The following is a 17622-nucleotide window of genomic DNA, read 5'->3' on the forward strand; positions in this document are numbered from 1 at the left end:
CCAAGGGCAATCATCCCACCAACTTTCATCCAAATCCGTTCAGAACTTTTCCAGTTATCTTGTTCACAAACACACGAACACACACACGCACACACACACACGGACACGATCGAATGCATTACTCCCGAGTGGGAGTAATTAAAATTTCAGGTCAATTGGATGGAAATTGATGATTTTATGTCACACTGACCTTTGATCTTTTGACCTTTTAACCTTTTGACAAAATTATTAATTTGCCTTCTCCATATCATCAAAATAAAACTTTGGTGAACATTTGATAACAAAACTCAAATGGTAAAAAAGTTATGGTCTGGACAAACAAACAGACAGACAGAAAGGGGTGAAAATTTAACCTCGTCCACCTTCGGAGATGGAAGTATCTACAATGACGATTATAACTTGTTATATATTGAGGGTGGTAATCACTAATCACCACATAGATTATGGTATAAAGATGTATCTGATAGACAATGAAAGACAGTGCATATGGGATGTAGAGCCGACAGAGCAACATAAATGCAAATTGCACGTAATGTGGAAATTGGCTTTAACATTAACATTGTGAACATGTTTTACAGAGATTGTGGTTCTTAAGAAGCCGATAAGTGGAAGCATTGATGGATAAATGTTGTGAGGTATTTGGGTGAATAATAATACTCTATTGTTGATGGAGTCTTTCCTTTATCGGGTATCTCAAAAGGAAGTGACAATGGGTGAATTTTAATTATCGTTTTTCTTTCAACATTAACTCCAGGTTAAACATTAGGAACGGCTTGGCTGTCGGGAGAGGTCACGTGAGTGATTCTGTCAGTTTTGACATTTGTTGTTTATTTTTACCCCCTCCAATCTCCTCACTCCCACCTCCACACCCCTTCCTTCTGCACATTTCCCCCTAGTTGGGTTCTTATTTTGGGGCCATTGTGTTTGCACTCGACCTTACGGGGAATGGACTTTCAGATCTCCTCGTGGGCGCGCCACAGCACTCCAGTTTTCGGGATGAAGGAAGAGTCTTTGTTTACATTAATCACGGAAAGGTGATCTCACGGTCGGTATTGTTCCATCATCATGGTTGGTATTGTTGGTGCTTTTTGTCTTCCACAACTGACCACCGTCTTGTGCAATGCCAAGGTGTTGTCCTTTTTTTCTATCTCAGGCCTTCAACAGGTTTAACTCTCCAGTGTCCTAGTTACCCTCTACTTCATGTAATGTTGGTGCGACACAGTTTGGAAGCCTTACTGATGAAACTTTAAGGCATAAACACATGTCCAAGACTGATAGATGCTTAATATGTAGGCTTGTTGGTTGTGGTCCTCTTATTGGTTGTGGTCTTTGGTAATCTCAAGAAGAGATCTTTCTCTCAATATGGTTAAAATTACCAACAGTATAAAATGAAGCGGCAATATTACAATATGTCCCCACTAAATTAATCTCTCCTCCCTTTTAGGGGAAGTTGATTGAGCAGGTGCGGCCTTTGTCCGGACAAGATGCTTATAATGCGCATTTTGGACAAGCCATCGCCTGGGTGGGAGACCTGGACCTCGATGGTCACCCAGGTGAGGCCAATAAGAGTGAATCCTCCGATTGTTCAGCTCATCATCTCCCTGCTCTCTTTTACAAACTATATTGATCTCAGAAATATAATTCCACGAAACAGATATGGTTTTCATGAAGCTTTAGAATTTTTCCCCTCGCCAGAGGAAAGGGTATTGCATTTGAGTTGGTTTGTCTGTCTGTCTGTCTGTTTGTTTGTCTGTTTGTCCGCACAGAATAAATATGATTTTCTCTGCAACCGATTGACAGGAAATTTTCACCACAGGTGCAACTACACCTGTATAATTCTGTAATACTTATGACTTCATAGTTCACGTGGTACGGGCACCAATTGGAAAAACCGAAAAACTTTGCACCTCTATATCTCGGAAAGCGCCGCATAGAAAAAATTGAGACGTGGCTCATTGTAAAGAACTCTCCATGGGGAATAACATATGTTAATAACATGGGTAGACCAGCATGCACACGATATTTTTTTTAATGTCCCATCTTTTCTATTGGTTGGCATTTTCTACAAGGTATGGAACGGGGCCTTTTGGCCACATGGCACATACCAATATAAAGGGGCTTTTTCTATGCCTCTGGCATTTTACCAAGAATAACGGAGTCTTTTGACCTAAACTTTTTTGATCCTTGATCGTTTCCAAAACTCTGTTAGCTACTAAGGGTTTGTTTTTATTTATTTATTGTTTTTTATTTATTTATTTATTTTTATGACCTGCACAAAGTTGCACAGAAATGAAATAGCAATAATTGCATTCATGACCTGTTATATTCTCGCTGACCCTTTTTCACCCCACTTCCTGCTCTATCCATCTCATCCAACTGTCAGCTTCTAAATACTTTCATTATATTTATCTGCTTGTCCTGCCTTGTTTCTGCCTTTTTGGAGCTTTTCTGTTCATTGCTTGTGTGCTCATTTTCCTTTCCCACCATTAGTACGTTGATCTCTCGATTTCCGTTGTCCAAGTCTCCCATAAGCCTCAAGAATGAAAAAATAACAAAAGTACACTTCCACCAATTGTTTTATGTTGGATCCTCATCTAGGTATCCCTGATCACATGCCTGTTACTTTGGTTATGTTATGCACTGGTGGTCCCTTGATGTCAATTTTCTCCCCTATAAACCCACAAATTTTAAAAAGGTTTAAGACCGTGACTCTCAAGGTACGATGTCTATGGGATTGCTCTGCAAATTCTTCGGATCTGCTGCTGCGTAGTGTGTTATTGCGTCATAATTTATCACCCACGAAGAGGTCGTGCCTCTTATAGCGAGGCCCAAGAGCTGCATGTTAAATCATTGTAAGGTGTTCATCGGTATTTGGCCTCCCTGTAATGATGAAGGTCTAGTTAGTAGTCGTACTACTGCCCTACATCATCCCAACACTGAATACCGTCTCAGCTTTTGGAGTCGTCTTTCATGGAAATCCAGCACGAGGAAGTTCAGCTATGGAGTTTGTTCCTCGATGTTTGCAGCAAGCCAAAGTATTTGAAAGGGATTGCACCATAGTACATTCCAATGCTCTGCCATATTGCGGTGTTGTGAAGTCACCATTTTGAAAATATGTAACTTTTATTCGGGTATATGCATAAATTAATAAGTATTCTACTTCCTGTTGAAAATACTGTTCAGCATAATCTTTGGTTGAATTATATCGATTATATCTAGCTATGTTTTTGTTTCCCGATCCTGTAGAAGTTGCAATTGGTGCTCCAGGAGAGGACGATGGGGGAGGTGCGATCTATATTTACCATGGGAGTTCAACCGGAATCGAACCCGAGCCATCTCAGGTAAAGAGCCTTTATCTGCAATGGCTTGGCAGAAGTGCAGGTCAATAATTATAAGTTGCCAGTTGAAGTCCGGTACACAATAACATTGCTGTTTTGTCGCAGAGGATATCTGGGATGGAAGTCGACCCTGGACTTCGCTTCTTTGGCCAATCAATTGCTAATGGAGCTGACATTGATAAAAACGGATATCCTGGTACGTCTTCAATATTTATTTCCGTGGTTGTTTGTGAGATTTTATGAGGTTATTATTATTGCTGTTTCTCCATAATGAATCCACAGAAGGCCTATATTTTGATGTATTTTATCTTTTGCTCTAATGCACGTAGGACATTCAGAACAACAAGATACAAGTCCAAGAAACAGCAAAAAAATGTATTTTTCATTATGTATGTGCAGAGGATTTCGAAAGACGAAAAATGATTTCCTCAGTAAATGTATGCTTTTAAATTATTTTTTCCAGTTAAAGCAGGTACTTCCAATTTAGGCTATAGTCTGCAGTGGGAGGAGCTGTGAAAGACAGAGGCCTGTGTCTCCCAAAGATGAAACATGGATGGGAGATGGGAGATGGGAAAGAGACAGACACAAGGGTAACGGGACACAGGGAATCTACAGTAACTATACATACAATTCTGGTCAATACTAATTGGGATTTTAAAAAGTCCTATTCTGACACTCACTACGATATTACTATTGAATATTTAAACCCTCATTAACCCTGTCATTTTTGTAACTACAGGGTGTCCACAAATTCACGCATCATAGGAAATTATTTAATTTATCTGATGTATTTACTTTTTAATTTCGGCACACATCTTTTCTGTGGTTGTTTGGTTTTTTTAATTTATTTGGTTTTGGTTTTTGGTTTTTTGGTTTAAATTTTAATGTTTTTTTTCAGATTTTATAACTTTATTCATAATAATTTTAGATTAATGAACAGGATTAAATAATTAAATTGATATATGTGGGAAAATTACATGCCAGACTAGGAATCGAACCTAGGTCATCTGGAAAACCCCACCAGTGCTCTGCCATCTGAGCTATCTGTGCGACCCTGACTGAGCATGCAATTTTCCCACACATATGATATAATAATTTTCCACACATATAATAATTGCTTCACTATGCCCCCAGTGTTGTTTATTATAATAGTGGACATGGATTTGTCCCCCCCCCCCATTGGAGGAAGACCCTGTCATGTTCAGGCCGTTTGTGCTCCTATGGTTGGCAGCGAGTGCCCCAGAAGCATTGACAGAAAGGGAGTGGCAATCATATTTGTGGGAAAATTGCATGCTCAGTCAGGGTCTCCCAGATAGCTCAGATGGCAGAACACTGGTACGGTTTTCCAGAGGACCTGAGTTTGATTCCTGGTCTGGGCATGTAATTTTCCCACATATATCAATTTACTTAATAATTTTATTTACTTTATTCAATATTAATAGTTTTGAGATTGGTGGGACACATTTCAAACAACTGATGTAGCCACCCTTACAAATAAATGTTTTTGCCTATGATGCGTGACTTTGTGGACACCCTGTATATGTTGCCACGGTGGACCATGGGGTGGACACGAGGTCAAATCTTCCACCCGGATGATCACCAATTTAGCAATGGATGGTCCTTAAATGCCTACGTTGTTTGCTGGAAAAAAACGGAATGGATCTTTTCCTTGGTTTCCAACGTACAGAAACTCTAACGAGATCTGTCACCTACAGCCGGCTTCTCCGTCTGAAAAGATGTGTGCCGAGATAGCTTATTGTCACGCCCAAGGTTGCAAGCAGTTTGAAGCGGATCTGGGTTGTTGTTGTTGTATAGCCCCAGACAAAGCATATCAAACAAGATCGCGGCACGGAGACAGCTGATCGATCTCTCAGGAACAGCCCCCGAGATACCCCGCATCCAGGATGGTGTACCCCCGCCTTCACAAAGTCAGGACCACGACAGAGTTAGGGAGAGAAAGACAGACAAAAAGATAGAGGGAGAGAGAGAAAAGAGACAGGTGAGAGGGAAAGGGCCGGTCCATTGGGACCGATCCGCAATCTGACTGTGACCGCACTGCCGTGACGAATACGGGCAGCAGGGAAGAATGGGGAAGATTTGGCTACAGACTTGCATTGGGGGGTAAAGCCACAGCGAAGAGGCATCCCCAAAAGTTGTGCATCTACAGTCACGTGAAAAACTAAGGACACCCCATGTAAAGTTTTGACTTTTTCAACATATTTCAACATACAGCTATTTGATCTTCATTTCAACAATATTGAAAGATAAAGGTGATATAATATAACAAATATCATGAAACATTTACATTTTGTAGTCCATTGTATAATTTAAATAAACATAAATGCAAATTTCGCATGTGGAAAAAGTAAGTACACCCCTACATTTATCACTACTTCAAATACCTAAAATTAGAATCAGGTGCACCAGCTCAGGTGCAAATGATTAGAACATCGTCAGAGAGGATCTTGGAGGAACCTGTCTTATTTAAACCTCAGATATTTAGTTTGGTTTGCTCTTTGTTGTTGAAGTGTGCGGCATCACCATGCCTAGATCAAAAGAGCTCTCTAAGGCCTTCAGAAAGAAGGTTATAGATGCCTACGAGTCTGGGAAGGGATTTAAAAAGATCTCCAAACAATTTGAAATCAATCATTCGACTGCCCGAAAGATCATCTACAAGTGGAGAAGATTCCAAACAACTGCCAACTTGTTCAGGCCAGGCCGCCGCAGCAAGTTCAGCCCGAGAGCAGACCGCAAGATGCTGAAAGAAGTCTCTAAGAACCCCAGAATGTCATCACGGGACCTACAGGTAGCTCTTGCCACTGTTGATATCAAAGTGCATGAGTTTACCATTAGAAAGAGGCTGCACAAATTTGATCTACATGGGAGGTGTGCCAGGAGGAAACCTTTGCTCTCCAGAAAGAACATCAGGGCAAGACTAAAGTTTGCCAATGAACACCTAGGCAAAGACCAACACTTCTGGAACAATGTGCTCTGGACAGATGAGTCAAAGGTAGAGCTATTTGGCCACAGTACCAGAAGACATGTTTGGCGAATACAAAAGACAGCATTTGACCACAAGAACCTGATACCAACTGAAAATCATGGTGGGGTAAATATTATGGTTTGGGGCAGCTTTGCTGCATCAGGTCCTGGGCAGCTGGCCATCATAGAATCCACTATGAATTCTTCATTGTACCAGAGGGTGCTTGAGGATAATGTGAGGCCATCTGTCGGAAAGTTGAAGCTCAACCGAAGGTGGACCTTGCAACATGACAATGACCCGAAGCATACCAGTTAATCCACCAAGGAATGGCTGAAAATAAAGAAATGGAGGGTTCTGGAATGGCCAAGTCAAAGCCCGGATCTAAATCCCATGGAGATGTTGTGGGGGGATTTGAAACGAGCTGTGCATGCAAGAAACCCCTCAAATATTGCACATCTGAAAGAATTCTGCATTGAGGAGTGGGGGAAAATTTCTCCCAGTCGATGTCAGAGACTGGTCGACAGTTATAAGAAACGCCTACTTGAGGTTGTTTCTGCCAAAGAGGGCAATACCACCTATTAGAGCCAAGGGTGTCCCTACTTTTTCCACATGCGAAATTTGCATTTATGTTTATTTAAATTATACAATGGACTACAAAATGTAAATGTTTCATGATATTTGTTATATTATATCACCTTTATCTATCAATATTGTTGAAATGAAGATCAAATAGCTGTATGTTGAAATATGTTGAAAAAGTCAAAACTTTACATGGGGTGTACTTACTTTTTCACGTGACTGTATGTGGTTGTCAGATAGGTGCAGCTCTTACTTTGGCGCATGGTCGCTAGGCCTTGCTTTCGTCATCCACGGGGGAGGAGGATTTGCTGAGCCCTGTGGAGCTGTTTAAAAAGATTCCTTTAAAGCAACACACAGACAGATTATGGAGGGATTGATTTAAAGGCTCAATGAGGGTGGAAGGATGGGACGCGCTTAGACATATTATGGTGGGGCGTGGGGGCGAAGGTGTGTAGTATGCAGTCGTAGTCAAAAATATTGGCACCCTTGCACTTTTTTCAAATAATGCACCATTTCTACCAGAAAATTGTTGAAATTAAAAATATATTTTGGTATCCACAAATGTATTTCTTAAGTTTGCAGTGGAACAAAACAAAAAAAAGGTGAAAAAATTACTAAATCTTAGCTTATTCCACACAGAAATCCTAAAATGTCCCAGACAATATTATTGGCACCTTTTAGAAGTTGTTAGAAATAATTGCATTTCAAGCAGGTGATTCTCCCTTACTTTGGAATTGAACTCACTTATGGTGAGTTGCAGGTGCCTGCAATATAAAATTACTCATTTAACCAGTTTGAATAGAGAAAAGGAGTCATTCTGCTGTTTTGTGTGAATGTGTACCGCAATGAGCATGAAGAGAGGAAATAAAACCAGAGAATTGTCTGAGGAGGTCAGACACAAGATTGTAGCCAAGCATGGACAATCTCAAGGCTACTAGTCCATCTCCAGAGACCTTGATGTTCCTGTGTCCACCGTACGCAATGTTATCAGGAAGTTTAAGACCCAGGGCACTGTAGCCAATCTCCCTGGACGTGGCCGCAAGAGAAAACTTGATCGAAGATTGCGGCGAATGATTGTTCGAATGGTGGAGAAAGCACCTCAATCAACTGCCAAATAGATTCAAGCTGACCTTCAGACACAATGTACGACAGTTTCAACTCGCAACATCCGTCGCCAACTCAATGAAAGGGGGTTCTATGGTAGAAGACCCAGGAGGACCCCACTGCTGAGAGAGAGACATAAGAAAGCCCGACTGGAATTTTCCAAAACACACCTGAACAAGCCAAAATCCTTCTGGGAGAATGTCCTGTGGACAGATGAGACCAAATTCGAGCTATTTGGTTAAGCACATCATCTCTATGTTTACAGAAAATAAAATGAAGCCTTCAAAGAAAAGAACACCTTCCCTACAGTCAAACATAGAGGAGGTTCAGTGATGTTTTGCGGTTGATGTGCTGCCTCTGGCACTGGGTGCCTTGAATGTGTGCATGGCATCATGAAATCAGGAGATTACCAAGACATTTTGGAGCGAAATGTTCAACCTAGTGTCAAAAACCTGGTTCTCGGTCAAAAGTCATGGGTCCTGCAGCAGGACAATGACCCCAAACACACTTCAAAAAGCACCCAGGAATGGTTCAAGACCATACGCTGGACTGTTCTGAAGTGGCCAGCAATGATTCCAGACATAAATCCCATTGAACACCTGTGGGAAGATATGAAAACAGCAGTTGGGAGAAGGCATCCTTCAAATCTCGGTGGGGCGTGGGGTTGAAGGTGTGTAGTATACATATATATATATATTTACAGTCGTGGCCAAAAATATTGGCACCCTTGCACTTTTATATACATATATATATATATATATATATATATATATATATATATATATATATATATATATATATCGCTGAATCGCTTCCGGTCCCTCGAGCGACGGGGCTTGCTTCGATCTCTCCACGGCATCAAAGTTTGAGTGTTTTCCCGTTCGTTTCTTTGTCAAATTTCCGCTGCGTATTTTGTTGTGTATGTGTTATTGTGTGTTTCTATTTGGATTTGGTTTTGTAGTTGTTGCAAATTTGTGTGTAATTAGTCGTTTCTTTGTTCGCGCCTTGTGCGGCCTGGTGTCTCGTGCGGCATCCTCATCTCGACTTGTGCCCCGCCCCCTATATCTCGTTTGTTCTTTCACCTCTGCTCCTGCTTTCTCAAATCCACGTTCTCACTTAGAGACTTTTCCCAGATTGTTTTCATGGTTTTGTTTAAATATCTATTTAAATATGTTTAAACCGCAGCCGTGATCCCCCTCCCCCCCCCCCCCCCCCAGGATTTCCATGTTTTAAACGTTTCCCAGTGTGTACCCTGGATAAGAATAGGTACGCCGTATCCCAGCGTGTCGTAAGAGGCGACTAAGAGGGTTGGCGTCAGGAAGGGCATCCGGCCATAAAAAAAAACAAAAAAAAACATTGCCTCAAAAAGAGAACCATGACAATTACAACTACATATGGGCAGGGTACAGCCCGAAGTGGAGATTGGTTTTTGAGGTTTGGGACATGGAATGTAGGGACAATGACAGGGAGATCAGGAGAAGTGGTGGAAGTATTGGTCAGAAGAAGAGTGGACATATGTTGTGTGCAAGAGACGAGATGGAAGGGAAGTGGTGTGAGAATGGTGAAGGGTAGGCAGGGACAGAAATACAAGTTTGTGTGGCAAGGGTGCCCGGAGGGTGGAGATGGTGTTGGTGTCCTGTTTTCTGAGGAGTTTGTAGACAGTGTGGTGAGTGTGACTAGAGTGAGTGATAGGTTGATGATGGTGAAAATGATGATTGGAAAGCTCTTGGTGAACGTCATCTCGGGATATGCTCTGCAGGTTGGTCGAAGCGATGAAGAGAAGGACAAGTTCTGGTGTGCGATAGAGAAGCTGATGGAAAACGTGAAAGATGAGGAAGTTGTTGTGGTAGGAGGAGACCTAAATGGACATGTGGGAAGGAGTATGGATGGTTTTGACGGAGTTCATGGGGGTTACGGATATGGTGTGAGAAATGGAGAAGGTGAAAGGATTTTGGAGTTTGCTGATGGAGCTGATTTGTTGATTTGTAATACTCAGTTCCAGAAAGAGGATAATAAGCTTGTTACATACACGTCAGGTGGGTCGACGACAACCGTTGACTACCTGATGGTGCGCAGGCGAGATAGGGGGCACCTCCGAGACACAAAGGTGATCCCGGGGGAGGAGGCTGTTTCACAGCACCACTTGGTTGTCTGCGACGTAAGGGTGAAAGGTGCGAGGAGAGCTCGGCGGGTGAAGTACCAACCGAGAATGAAGGTGTGGAGGTTGAAAGAGGTGACAGTAAGGGAGGCATTAAAAGAGAGGCTGAGTAGGGTCGAGAATGATGTGGTTGAGCTTGAAAGTGGTTGGATGTCAATGAAAGCTAGTCTGTTGGGAGCCGTTGGTGAGGTATGTGGATGGACAAAAGGACCACCGAGGCACTCGGAAACATGGTGGTGGGATGATGAAGTTGTAAAGAGGATTGACGAGAAGAGGAAGAAGTTCAAGGAGTGGCAGAAGGCGAAGGGTACAGGAGCAGAAACAGCAGAGCATGAAAGTTATAAGGCAACCAGGAAGGCTGCAAAGCAAGAGGTAGCAAAGGCGCAGGAGGCATGTAGGAAAATGTTCGGAGAACGCTTGGATTCGGAAGAGGGTCAGAAAGCAGTATTCAGGATTGCAAAGCAGATAGCGAAAGAGAGGTGTGATGTGATGGGGGTGAGCTGCTTGAAGGATGAAGTGGGACAAATCGTTGTCGACCCAGATGGAATTAAAGGAAGATGGAAAAGATATATGGAAATGCTGTTGAATACAGAGAATGAATGGGATGGCAACATGGAGAGTAACCCAGTTTTAGGACCGGCAGAGAAGATAACTGAGAAGGAAGTTGAGGAAGCGATAAAAGCAATGAAGGGTAGAAAAGCGGGAGGGCCGACGGGAGTTGTGGGAGATATGTTAAAGGCAGCAGGAAGTTGGGGTGTGAAGAGAATGACAGAGATCTGTAATCTGGTGGTGAAAGAAGGCCGCATTCCAGTGGCTTGGGAACTGAGTACCCTCGTCCCTCTATACAAGGGGAAAGGTGACCCTCTGGAGTGTGGCTCGCACCGAGCGATAAAGTTATTGGAGCATGGAATGAAGGTATTGGAAAGGGTGTTGGAGAGGAGGATAAGGAAGAAAGTGAAGATCGACGAAATGCAGTTTGGATTTATGCCAGGAAGAGGAACGACAGACGCGCTTTTCATTGTGAGGCAGTTGCAGGAGAAGTACATGGAGAAGAGGAAGAAGTTGTTTCTTGGGTTTGTTGATCTGGAGAAAGCATTCGATCGGGTTCCACGCAAAGTATTAACATGGGCATTGAGGAAGTTAGGAGTGGAGGAATGGTTGATCAGAGTAGTGATGGCAATGTACAAAAGAGCGCGCACAGCTGTAAGGACGAAGGACGGGAACAGTGGTGAGTTTGAGGTGAAGGTGGGAGTGCATCAGGGGTCGGTACTAAGTCCACTACTATTTGTAGCTGTGATGGAGGTGCTGGCTCAGAACGTAAAGGAGGGTTTACCATGGGAGTTGTTGTATGCAGATGATCTGGTGTTGATTGCGGAAAGTATGGATGGACTGAAGGAAAAGATGAACACGTGGAAGGAATGTATGGAGACAAAAGGTCTGAAGGTGAATATCAGAAAGACGAAGGTGATGGCAAGTGGTAAAGCATGTGGTGAGGTGGAAAGAACTGGGAAGTGGCCCTGTGCTGTGTGCAGGAAGGGTGTCGGAGTGAACTCCATTCAATGTACAATGTGCGCTGAGTGGGTTCATCAAAAATGTAGTGGTCTGAGAAGGTCATTAACCAGTGTGGCAGCTACATTCAAATGTAAGGTGTGCACAGAGGGAGCTGCAGATGGAGGAAATGTTGAGTTGGATCTTGGAGACGGCGTGAAGCTGGAAGGTGTGAAAACATTTTGCTACCTCGGAGACATGGAGAAGGTGGATCAGACTCGGCAACGGTTGCTCGAGTGAGATGTGCATGGAAGAAGTTTCGGGAATTGAGTGGCGTGCTGATGATGAGGGGAGTGTCGTTGAAGCTGAAGGGAAAGGTGTATGCTGCATGTGTGAGAAGTGTTATGATTTATGGGAGCGAGACATGGGTAATGAACGTAGAGCAGCAACGAAGGTTGGAAAGGGTGGAAATGCGAATGGTTCGACGGATGTGCGGAGTATCGTTGAGAGAGAGGAAAACAAATGATGAATTGCGAAAGATGATGGGAATAGAGCCTGTGATTGATGCTGTGAAGAGGAACAGGTTGAGATGGTTTGGTCATGTGTTGAGGAAGGATGAAAGTGACTGGTTGAGAAGAGTGATGGAAATGAATGTAGAAGGAAGTAGAAGACGGGGAAGACCGAGAAAGACTTGGCTAAAGATGGTGGAAGAAGAAATGCGGGCAAGGGGGTTAACAAGGAGAGATGCAGAAAATAGGGCAAAATGGAGAAGATTGTCATGGGGACCGCAAGGCTAACCCCCGCTCTAGCAGGGAAAATGGCCTTTTAAAATGCATGTTGTTGTTGTTGTTGTATATATATGTATACGAACCACCTTTAGAGGCCATTTCTCCCCGCAGAGCAGGGGTTGGCCTTTTTCGGGCACCGTGGTCCCCTTTTTGAAGTAATGTTTTATGGCTAGATGCCCTTCCTGCCGCAAACCCTGTTAGTCGCCTCTTGCGACACACAGGGAATTACCAGTGAACTGGTACTCAATTTGCCGACCTCGGAGGGATGACAGGCTGAGTCAACCCCCCTGGCGTTAATTCAGCGATCGACCGGGATTCAAACCCAGGATCCGAGGATCCCAAGCCGGCACCTTAACCGCTAAGCCAACACCAGGCTATGTATGTATATTTATACATATACATATTGTTACGTGCTCCTCCCCAAACCACGGTCACGGTGTACCTCCGAGCCCCGAGAGGAGTCACGGCAGAAAGATGTGTTATTCTGTATGCCAAGGATCAATGGTGAAACCACACCAATTGTCACCAACAAACAAGTATTGTATTAAGGTCACACAAGAATACCGGCACAGTAACAATATTAATCAAAAGTACAATCAATATATATCATTCCTATGATGGTACCATCAGTTTCGTAATATATAACTCACTGTGCTCCAAGTGAGCGAAAAGAACATCCCCAATGTCTCTTTCCCGGCTTCAAGCCAAAGTTGTTTCCGGCTTCAAGCCAAAGTCGATCCACTCCAGTGATCGTCCGTACGATGTCGTATCGAGACCTGCCAAAGTTACACTGCCAAAGATGGGTGAAGGTGTCCTCGAGAAGCGACGGGGAAAATCACACCTTCAGTTATGGACGTTTGACGGCTCTCAATCGGCGAACCGCAGATTTCCCACTCAAAAGTCACGTTACACACACACACCAAATTAACGTCTGGATGCGGTGAGAATGGTTGAAGCGAAGTGAAAAACCTTGAGCGATGCGCATAGTGCGCGAGTCAAAATGGCCGACGGCCCGTTCTCGTGGCGTAACGGCACTCCGATGATTCTCGTCGGAATCAACCGCAAAAACCTGTCACGCAGGTTTATCTGTCACAGCTATAACAACTCTGTCACAGGAATCCCTTTCCCGGGAAACCCAAAGTTAACTCGTGACCCTCGTTCGCCAATCGTTCGCTCCAGACCTCGAAGCAGCTCGGCTTCTTGACCGACTCTCTCGCTCCGCCTTCTCCTCCTCCTCTTCCTCTTCGTCGTCGTCCGGTTCCGGTTTCATTTAAAACATTAACTTTTTTACCTTTTGAAAATAGTAATCTCTATCTCCCTTAAACGACAACAATAATTGTACATGGAATAAAAAATGTTTACAGTGGATGAAAACTACAACAACGGAAGTGACGAATCCGTAACAATATGCATAATGTGTTAGATATTGCTGGGGCATTAATCATGGGCATCACGGAGCTATTTGTGAGCCAGCTGGATTTTCAATCGATAATGTATATATATATATGTATGTATGTATGTATGTATATATATATATATATATATATATATATATATTGTTACAGACGCGGCTTTAGATGTTATATTGACCGAGCGGTGGTGTATTTAACCGCGTCCGAACAGTTACTCCCCGATTAAAACCCGATTCCACCCGACGTTGACCAGATCGCCCCACAGATATTCAATCGGGAAATCTCTAAAGCGACCGAAAGAGAAGGAAAAAGAAGAAGAAGAAGAATACGGAGGAAGAACAGATTTTATTATACACACACAAGCAATGGATGGAAGAAGCAGTAACACAGCGAATCGTTAACTTACACTATTCATTTTTACTTAGCCCCAAGACAACGAGTAGGACAGGACGTTCACACTTACACAGGGGATATTGCAGGCAGGTAGGGCTTGAGATGGATTGCTTGAGAGGGAGGCAAGGTCGGGAGGCCGCAGTTCGCAATTCCTCGCGGTTTTGGCGGGAAACCCTCCGTCGTGTATCCGCTGCGGTAGACGTCACGCGCTGGTTCGGCACACCTGCTCCTCTTCTTGGGGTGGAGCCGTCTCCCTCCTTTCAGCGCGTCTCTCCAAAGCTGGTTTCCTTGCCGAGTACCTCTCCTCTTTGGCTTGGAGCGTTTCGCATCTCACCGCTTCTCTTTTGGTGCAGCCTCTTTGCTCATCTCCCAGGGTCATCTCCTAAAGCAGTCCCTTCCAGTCGCTTTTATCACCTCGGGCGAAATTAAGCCGCCGGCTCCGAGGGCACGCCTACCGGGTCGCTCACCGCGGTGTTGATTGGCTGTTAGGGCTGGTTCACTCCTTCCCTCTTATGACGAGGTGGAGACACGCCTTTCTTCCCCAACCCTACCTCGTGGCCAATGGTGGTTTGAAGAAAACCGCCCAAAATGCGGAAGGCAATTGGAAGGGAGGTTTTGGGGAAATTGGAAGGGCCTACGCTTATTTTGTTTGATACAATGCAAAGTCAATCTAGTGGGAAACACATATTTAGCCTACATGGAATAAGGAAATACACTATTTAAAAGATATATCGTGACCTGCGTGTAAGTTTCATGGAATTAACTAGGACGGCTGCGACCATTATTTACATTACGAGGATGTTAGCATACTTTTGTAACGTTCACATTGTAACGTTTCCACATTCGTTACAATATATATATATATATATATATATATATATATATATATATATATATATATATATATATATTTGAACATACATATATATTTGAACATTTGAACAACTTTATATATTTATTATATACAAAGGCTATCCCCCGCTCTAGCGGGGAAAATGGCCTTAAAACGATCATTCATTCATTCATTCATTTGAACAATCAAACACCTTACTGTTTCTTGGACTATTGTAATTGTGAGCACCTCTTAATGAGAACGTTTTTGAAGTGGCCATGTACCTCTCTGCATGTTTATGGCATGATCTCTTAACCTATTTCATGGGGTGCAATATGTGCTTGGTTTCCATTTCACCTGGTCTGCTTTTCCCACCAGATGTGGCTGTGGGAGCGTACGCCTCTGACGCAGCAGTCCTGCTCAGGTCAGAGGCTGCAATCTGTGCTGTTAACATGGAATGCTTTTTGTTTTTAATACTGAGTACGTATTTTTGTTCCATTTAAAATAAGCCCAATAGTCATGCCAACCTTCCTGTATATTCTCCCCAACTCTTCATCATTAATTTTCATCTCCCTAGGGCTCGACCAGTCATATCTGTGTCTGCTCGTCTCATTGTTCCACGGGGCATCAACCTTACAGCTCCACCATGTAAGGCATTAATTAATGCGTCAGAGGCCTCGGAGCCTGGAAATGCAGTGCCGATTATCTGCTTCAACATCTCCATCTGCCTTGCATTTACTGGCCACAAGGTGTCAAAGAAAGTCGGTGAGACGATCTTTTCTGATCCTTAATCCTCCCAAACACGATGATAAACAACTTTGGCTGTCATGTGACATGTCATGTAGGTCATGTGTCCCAGTCTCAGAAGGGGCCTTCTCTATTCACGTGATACCTTTGTGCAGTTTTGAGTTGGAAACTTGAGGCAGAGAAGGAACGGATCAGAGCAGGGCTCCATTCCCGAATTGATCTGGGTTCACCCATGGGCGGAAGCAGCTTTCAAAGCAGTACCACGGTGATACGAGGAAAGGATCACTGCACTTCGCATCGTGTTTATGTCAGGGTAAGGAGAAATCGCCATCTAATGCTCACACATTTGGTCTCTTGTGTTTGCTCACTCACTCTCCTTTTATATCTCAAAAACGAAGCCGCCACCATGACACCACCTTAAGCGTCTTGGCACACAGCATCCTCCTCTGACGTATGACCTTTTCTGTGTTGTGCAGAATCAGGTGAAGGATGTAACTTCTCCCGTGAAGTTATCCTTGTCATACGAAATCCAGCAGAAACCACAACGTCGAACGCGACATACCTTCTTAGACCTTGGTCCACTCACCCCCGTGCTGCAGAGAGACCCTCAACACAACCACACTGTACAGCAAGAGGTTTGGGACGCAACTTCAATTCCAGTGCCATGAAAAATGCTCAGACTTTCACCCGGATGTAACAAGTAAAGTAAATGTTTGAGTTCTTCTCAATGCACGAATGAAGTGGTGATTTGCTTCCATCATTTCAATTTTTGCCACAAGCTTCCTGGGCGATCACAGCTTGCTTTTGGTGACTGAGCGATGACATCCATTGGCCAAACAGTCACCAATTCCTCATAATTCTTAAATGACCATGAATTTGAATTACTCTTACCTTTCAGTTTACTGTTTTTTACCCCGTGCACGTGAAGCGAAAAGCAGGGTTAAGCAATTGGGTCATGGATGTCCAGTGTCCATCTCTCCGTCCGTGTTGTTAGGGTCAGCTTATGATCGAAGAACAACCTATTTTAATTGAATGTTGTATTTCAAACATGAATCGGAAAACAAACTTGCAGTTTAGCAGCGCTCTGGATTCATCCCAATCGCACATGTGCAGAGAGGAGTGAGATGATTTTAAAAATCTGTCTGCTTGGAAGTCAAACGAAAATGGAAAATTATTCCAAACGGGGAACCTACTGTTTTAAGGACGTCATAAAGGTTACATACAACAGGCACAAATAACTAATGTAGCGTGGTAGATATGGTGGTGTAATACACATTGCATCAACGGCGCCAAACTTACGGAATTTATTTACACGACTTTTACAATCGTTATTTTATTTAAATTTAATTATATACTTGAACACTGTAGAACACAAATCACCTTCTTGTCACTTCCAAGAACCTCCAGTTTTGCAGTACTTGGACATGTGAAATAAGGTGGTGTAAATGACGACTTCAATAGTGCTAAACGTCCGGAATTTTTCAAAAACGACCTTTAAAATAATTTATTTAAGTTGAAGTATATATTTGAACACTGTGTGAGATAATGTATCATATGAACTCTCTAGTTACCTCTGCCACCAAAGGTGGATGGAGGTTATGTTTTCATCCCTGTCTGTCTGTCTGTTTGTCTGTGAACAAAATATCTCAAAACGTTGTGGACAGATTCGGACGAAATTTGGTGGAAAGGTTGGGTGTGTGACAAGGACAAATCGATTCGATTTTGGTGAAGATCCGAATACCGATCAGAATACGAGAGTTATTTAATTTTTTAAGCAATTCTTCACCATTGAGTGATCGG

The 17622-nt window shown here is 43.2% G+C and overlaps 1 protein-coding gene across 2 annotated transcripts in view; it reads left to right on the forward strand.

The window, feature by feature from the left end:
• Positions 1-17622, forward strand: part of LOC137437995 (integrin alpha-9) — an 89175-nt gene that overhangs the window by 48193 nt on the left and 23360 nt on the right. For both annotated transcript variants that reach the window (XM_068132834.2, XM_068132835.2), the window contains 8 exons: positions 897-1034; positions 1445-1553; positions 3247-3341; positions 3444-3534; positions 15454-15499; positions 15653-15840; positions 15978-16135; positions 16299-16457. In XM_068132834.2, the coding sequence (XP_067988935.2) occupies positions 897-1034; positions 1445-1553; positions 3247-3341; positions 3444-3534; positions 15454-15499; positions 15653-15840; positions 15978-16135; positions 16299-16457 (984 nt within the window). The remainder of the gene's footprint in view (positions 1-896; positions 1035-1444; positions 1554-3246; positions 3342-3443; positions 3535-15453; positions 15500-15652; positions 15841-15977; positions 16136-16298; positions 16458-17622) is intronic.

The sequence above is a fragment of the Myxine glutinosa genome, chromosome 12 (assembly GCF_964187855.1).
Source record: "Myxine glutinosa chromosome 12, kmMyxGlut1.1, whole genome shotgun sequence".
In the NCBI taxonomy this organism is placed as follows: domain Eukaryota; kingdom Metazoa; phylum Chordata; class Myxini; order Myxiniformes; family Myxinidae; genus Myxine; species Myxine glutinosa.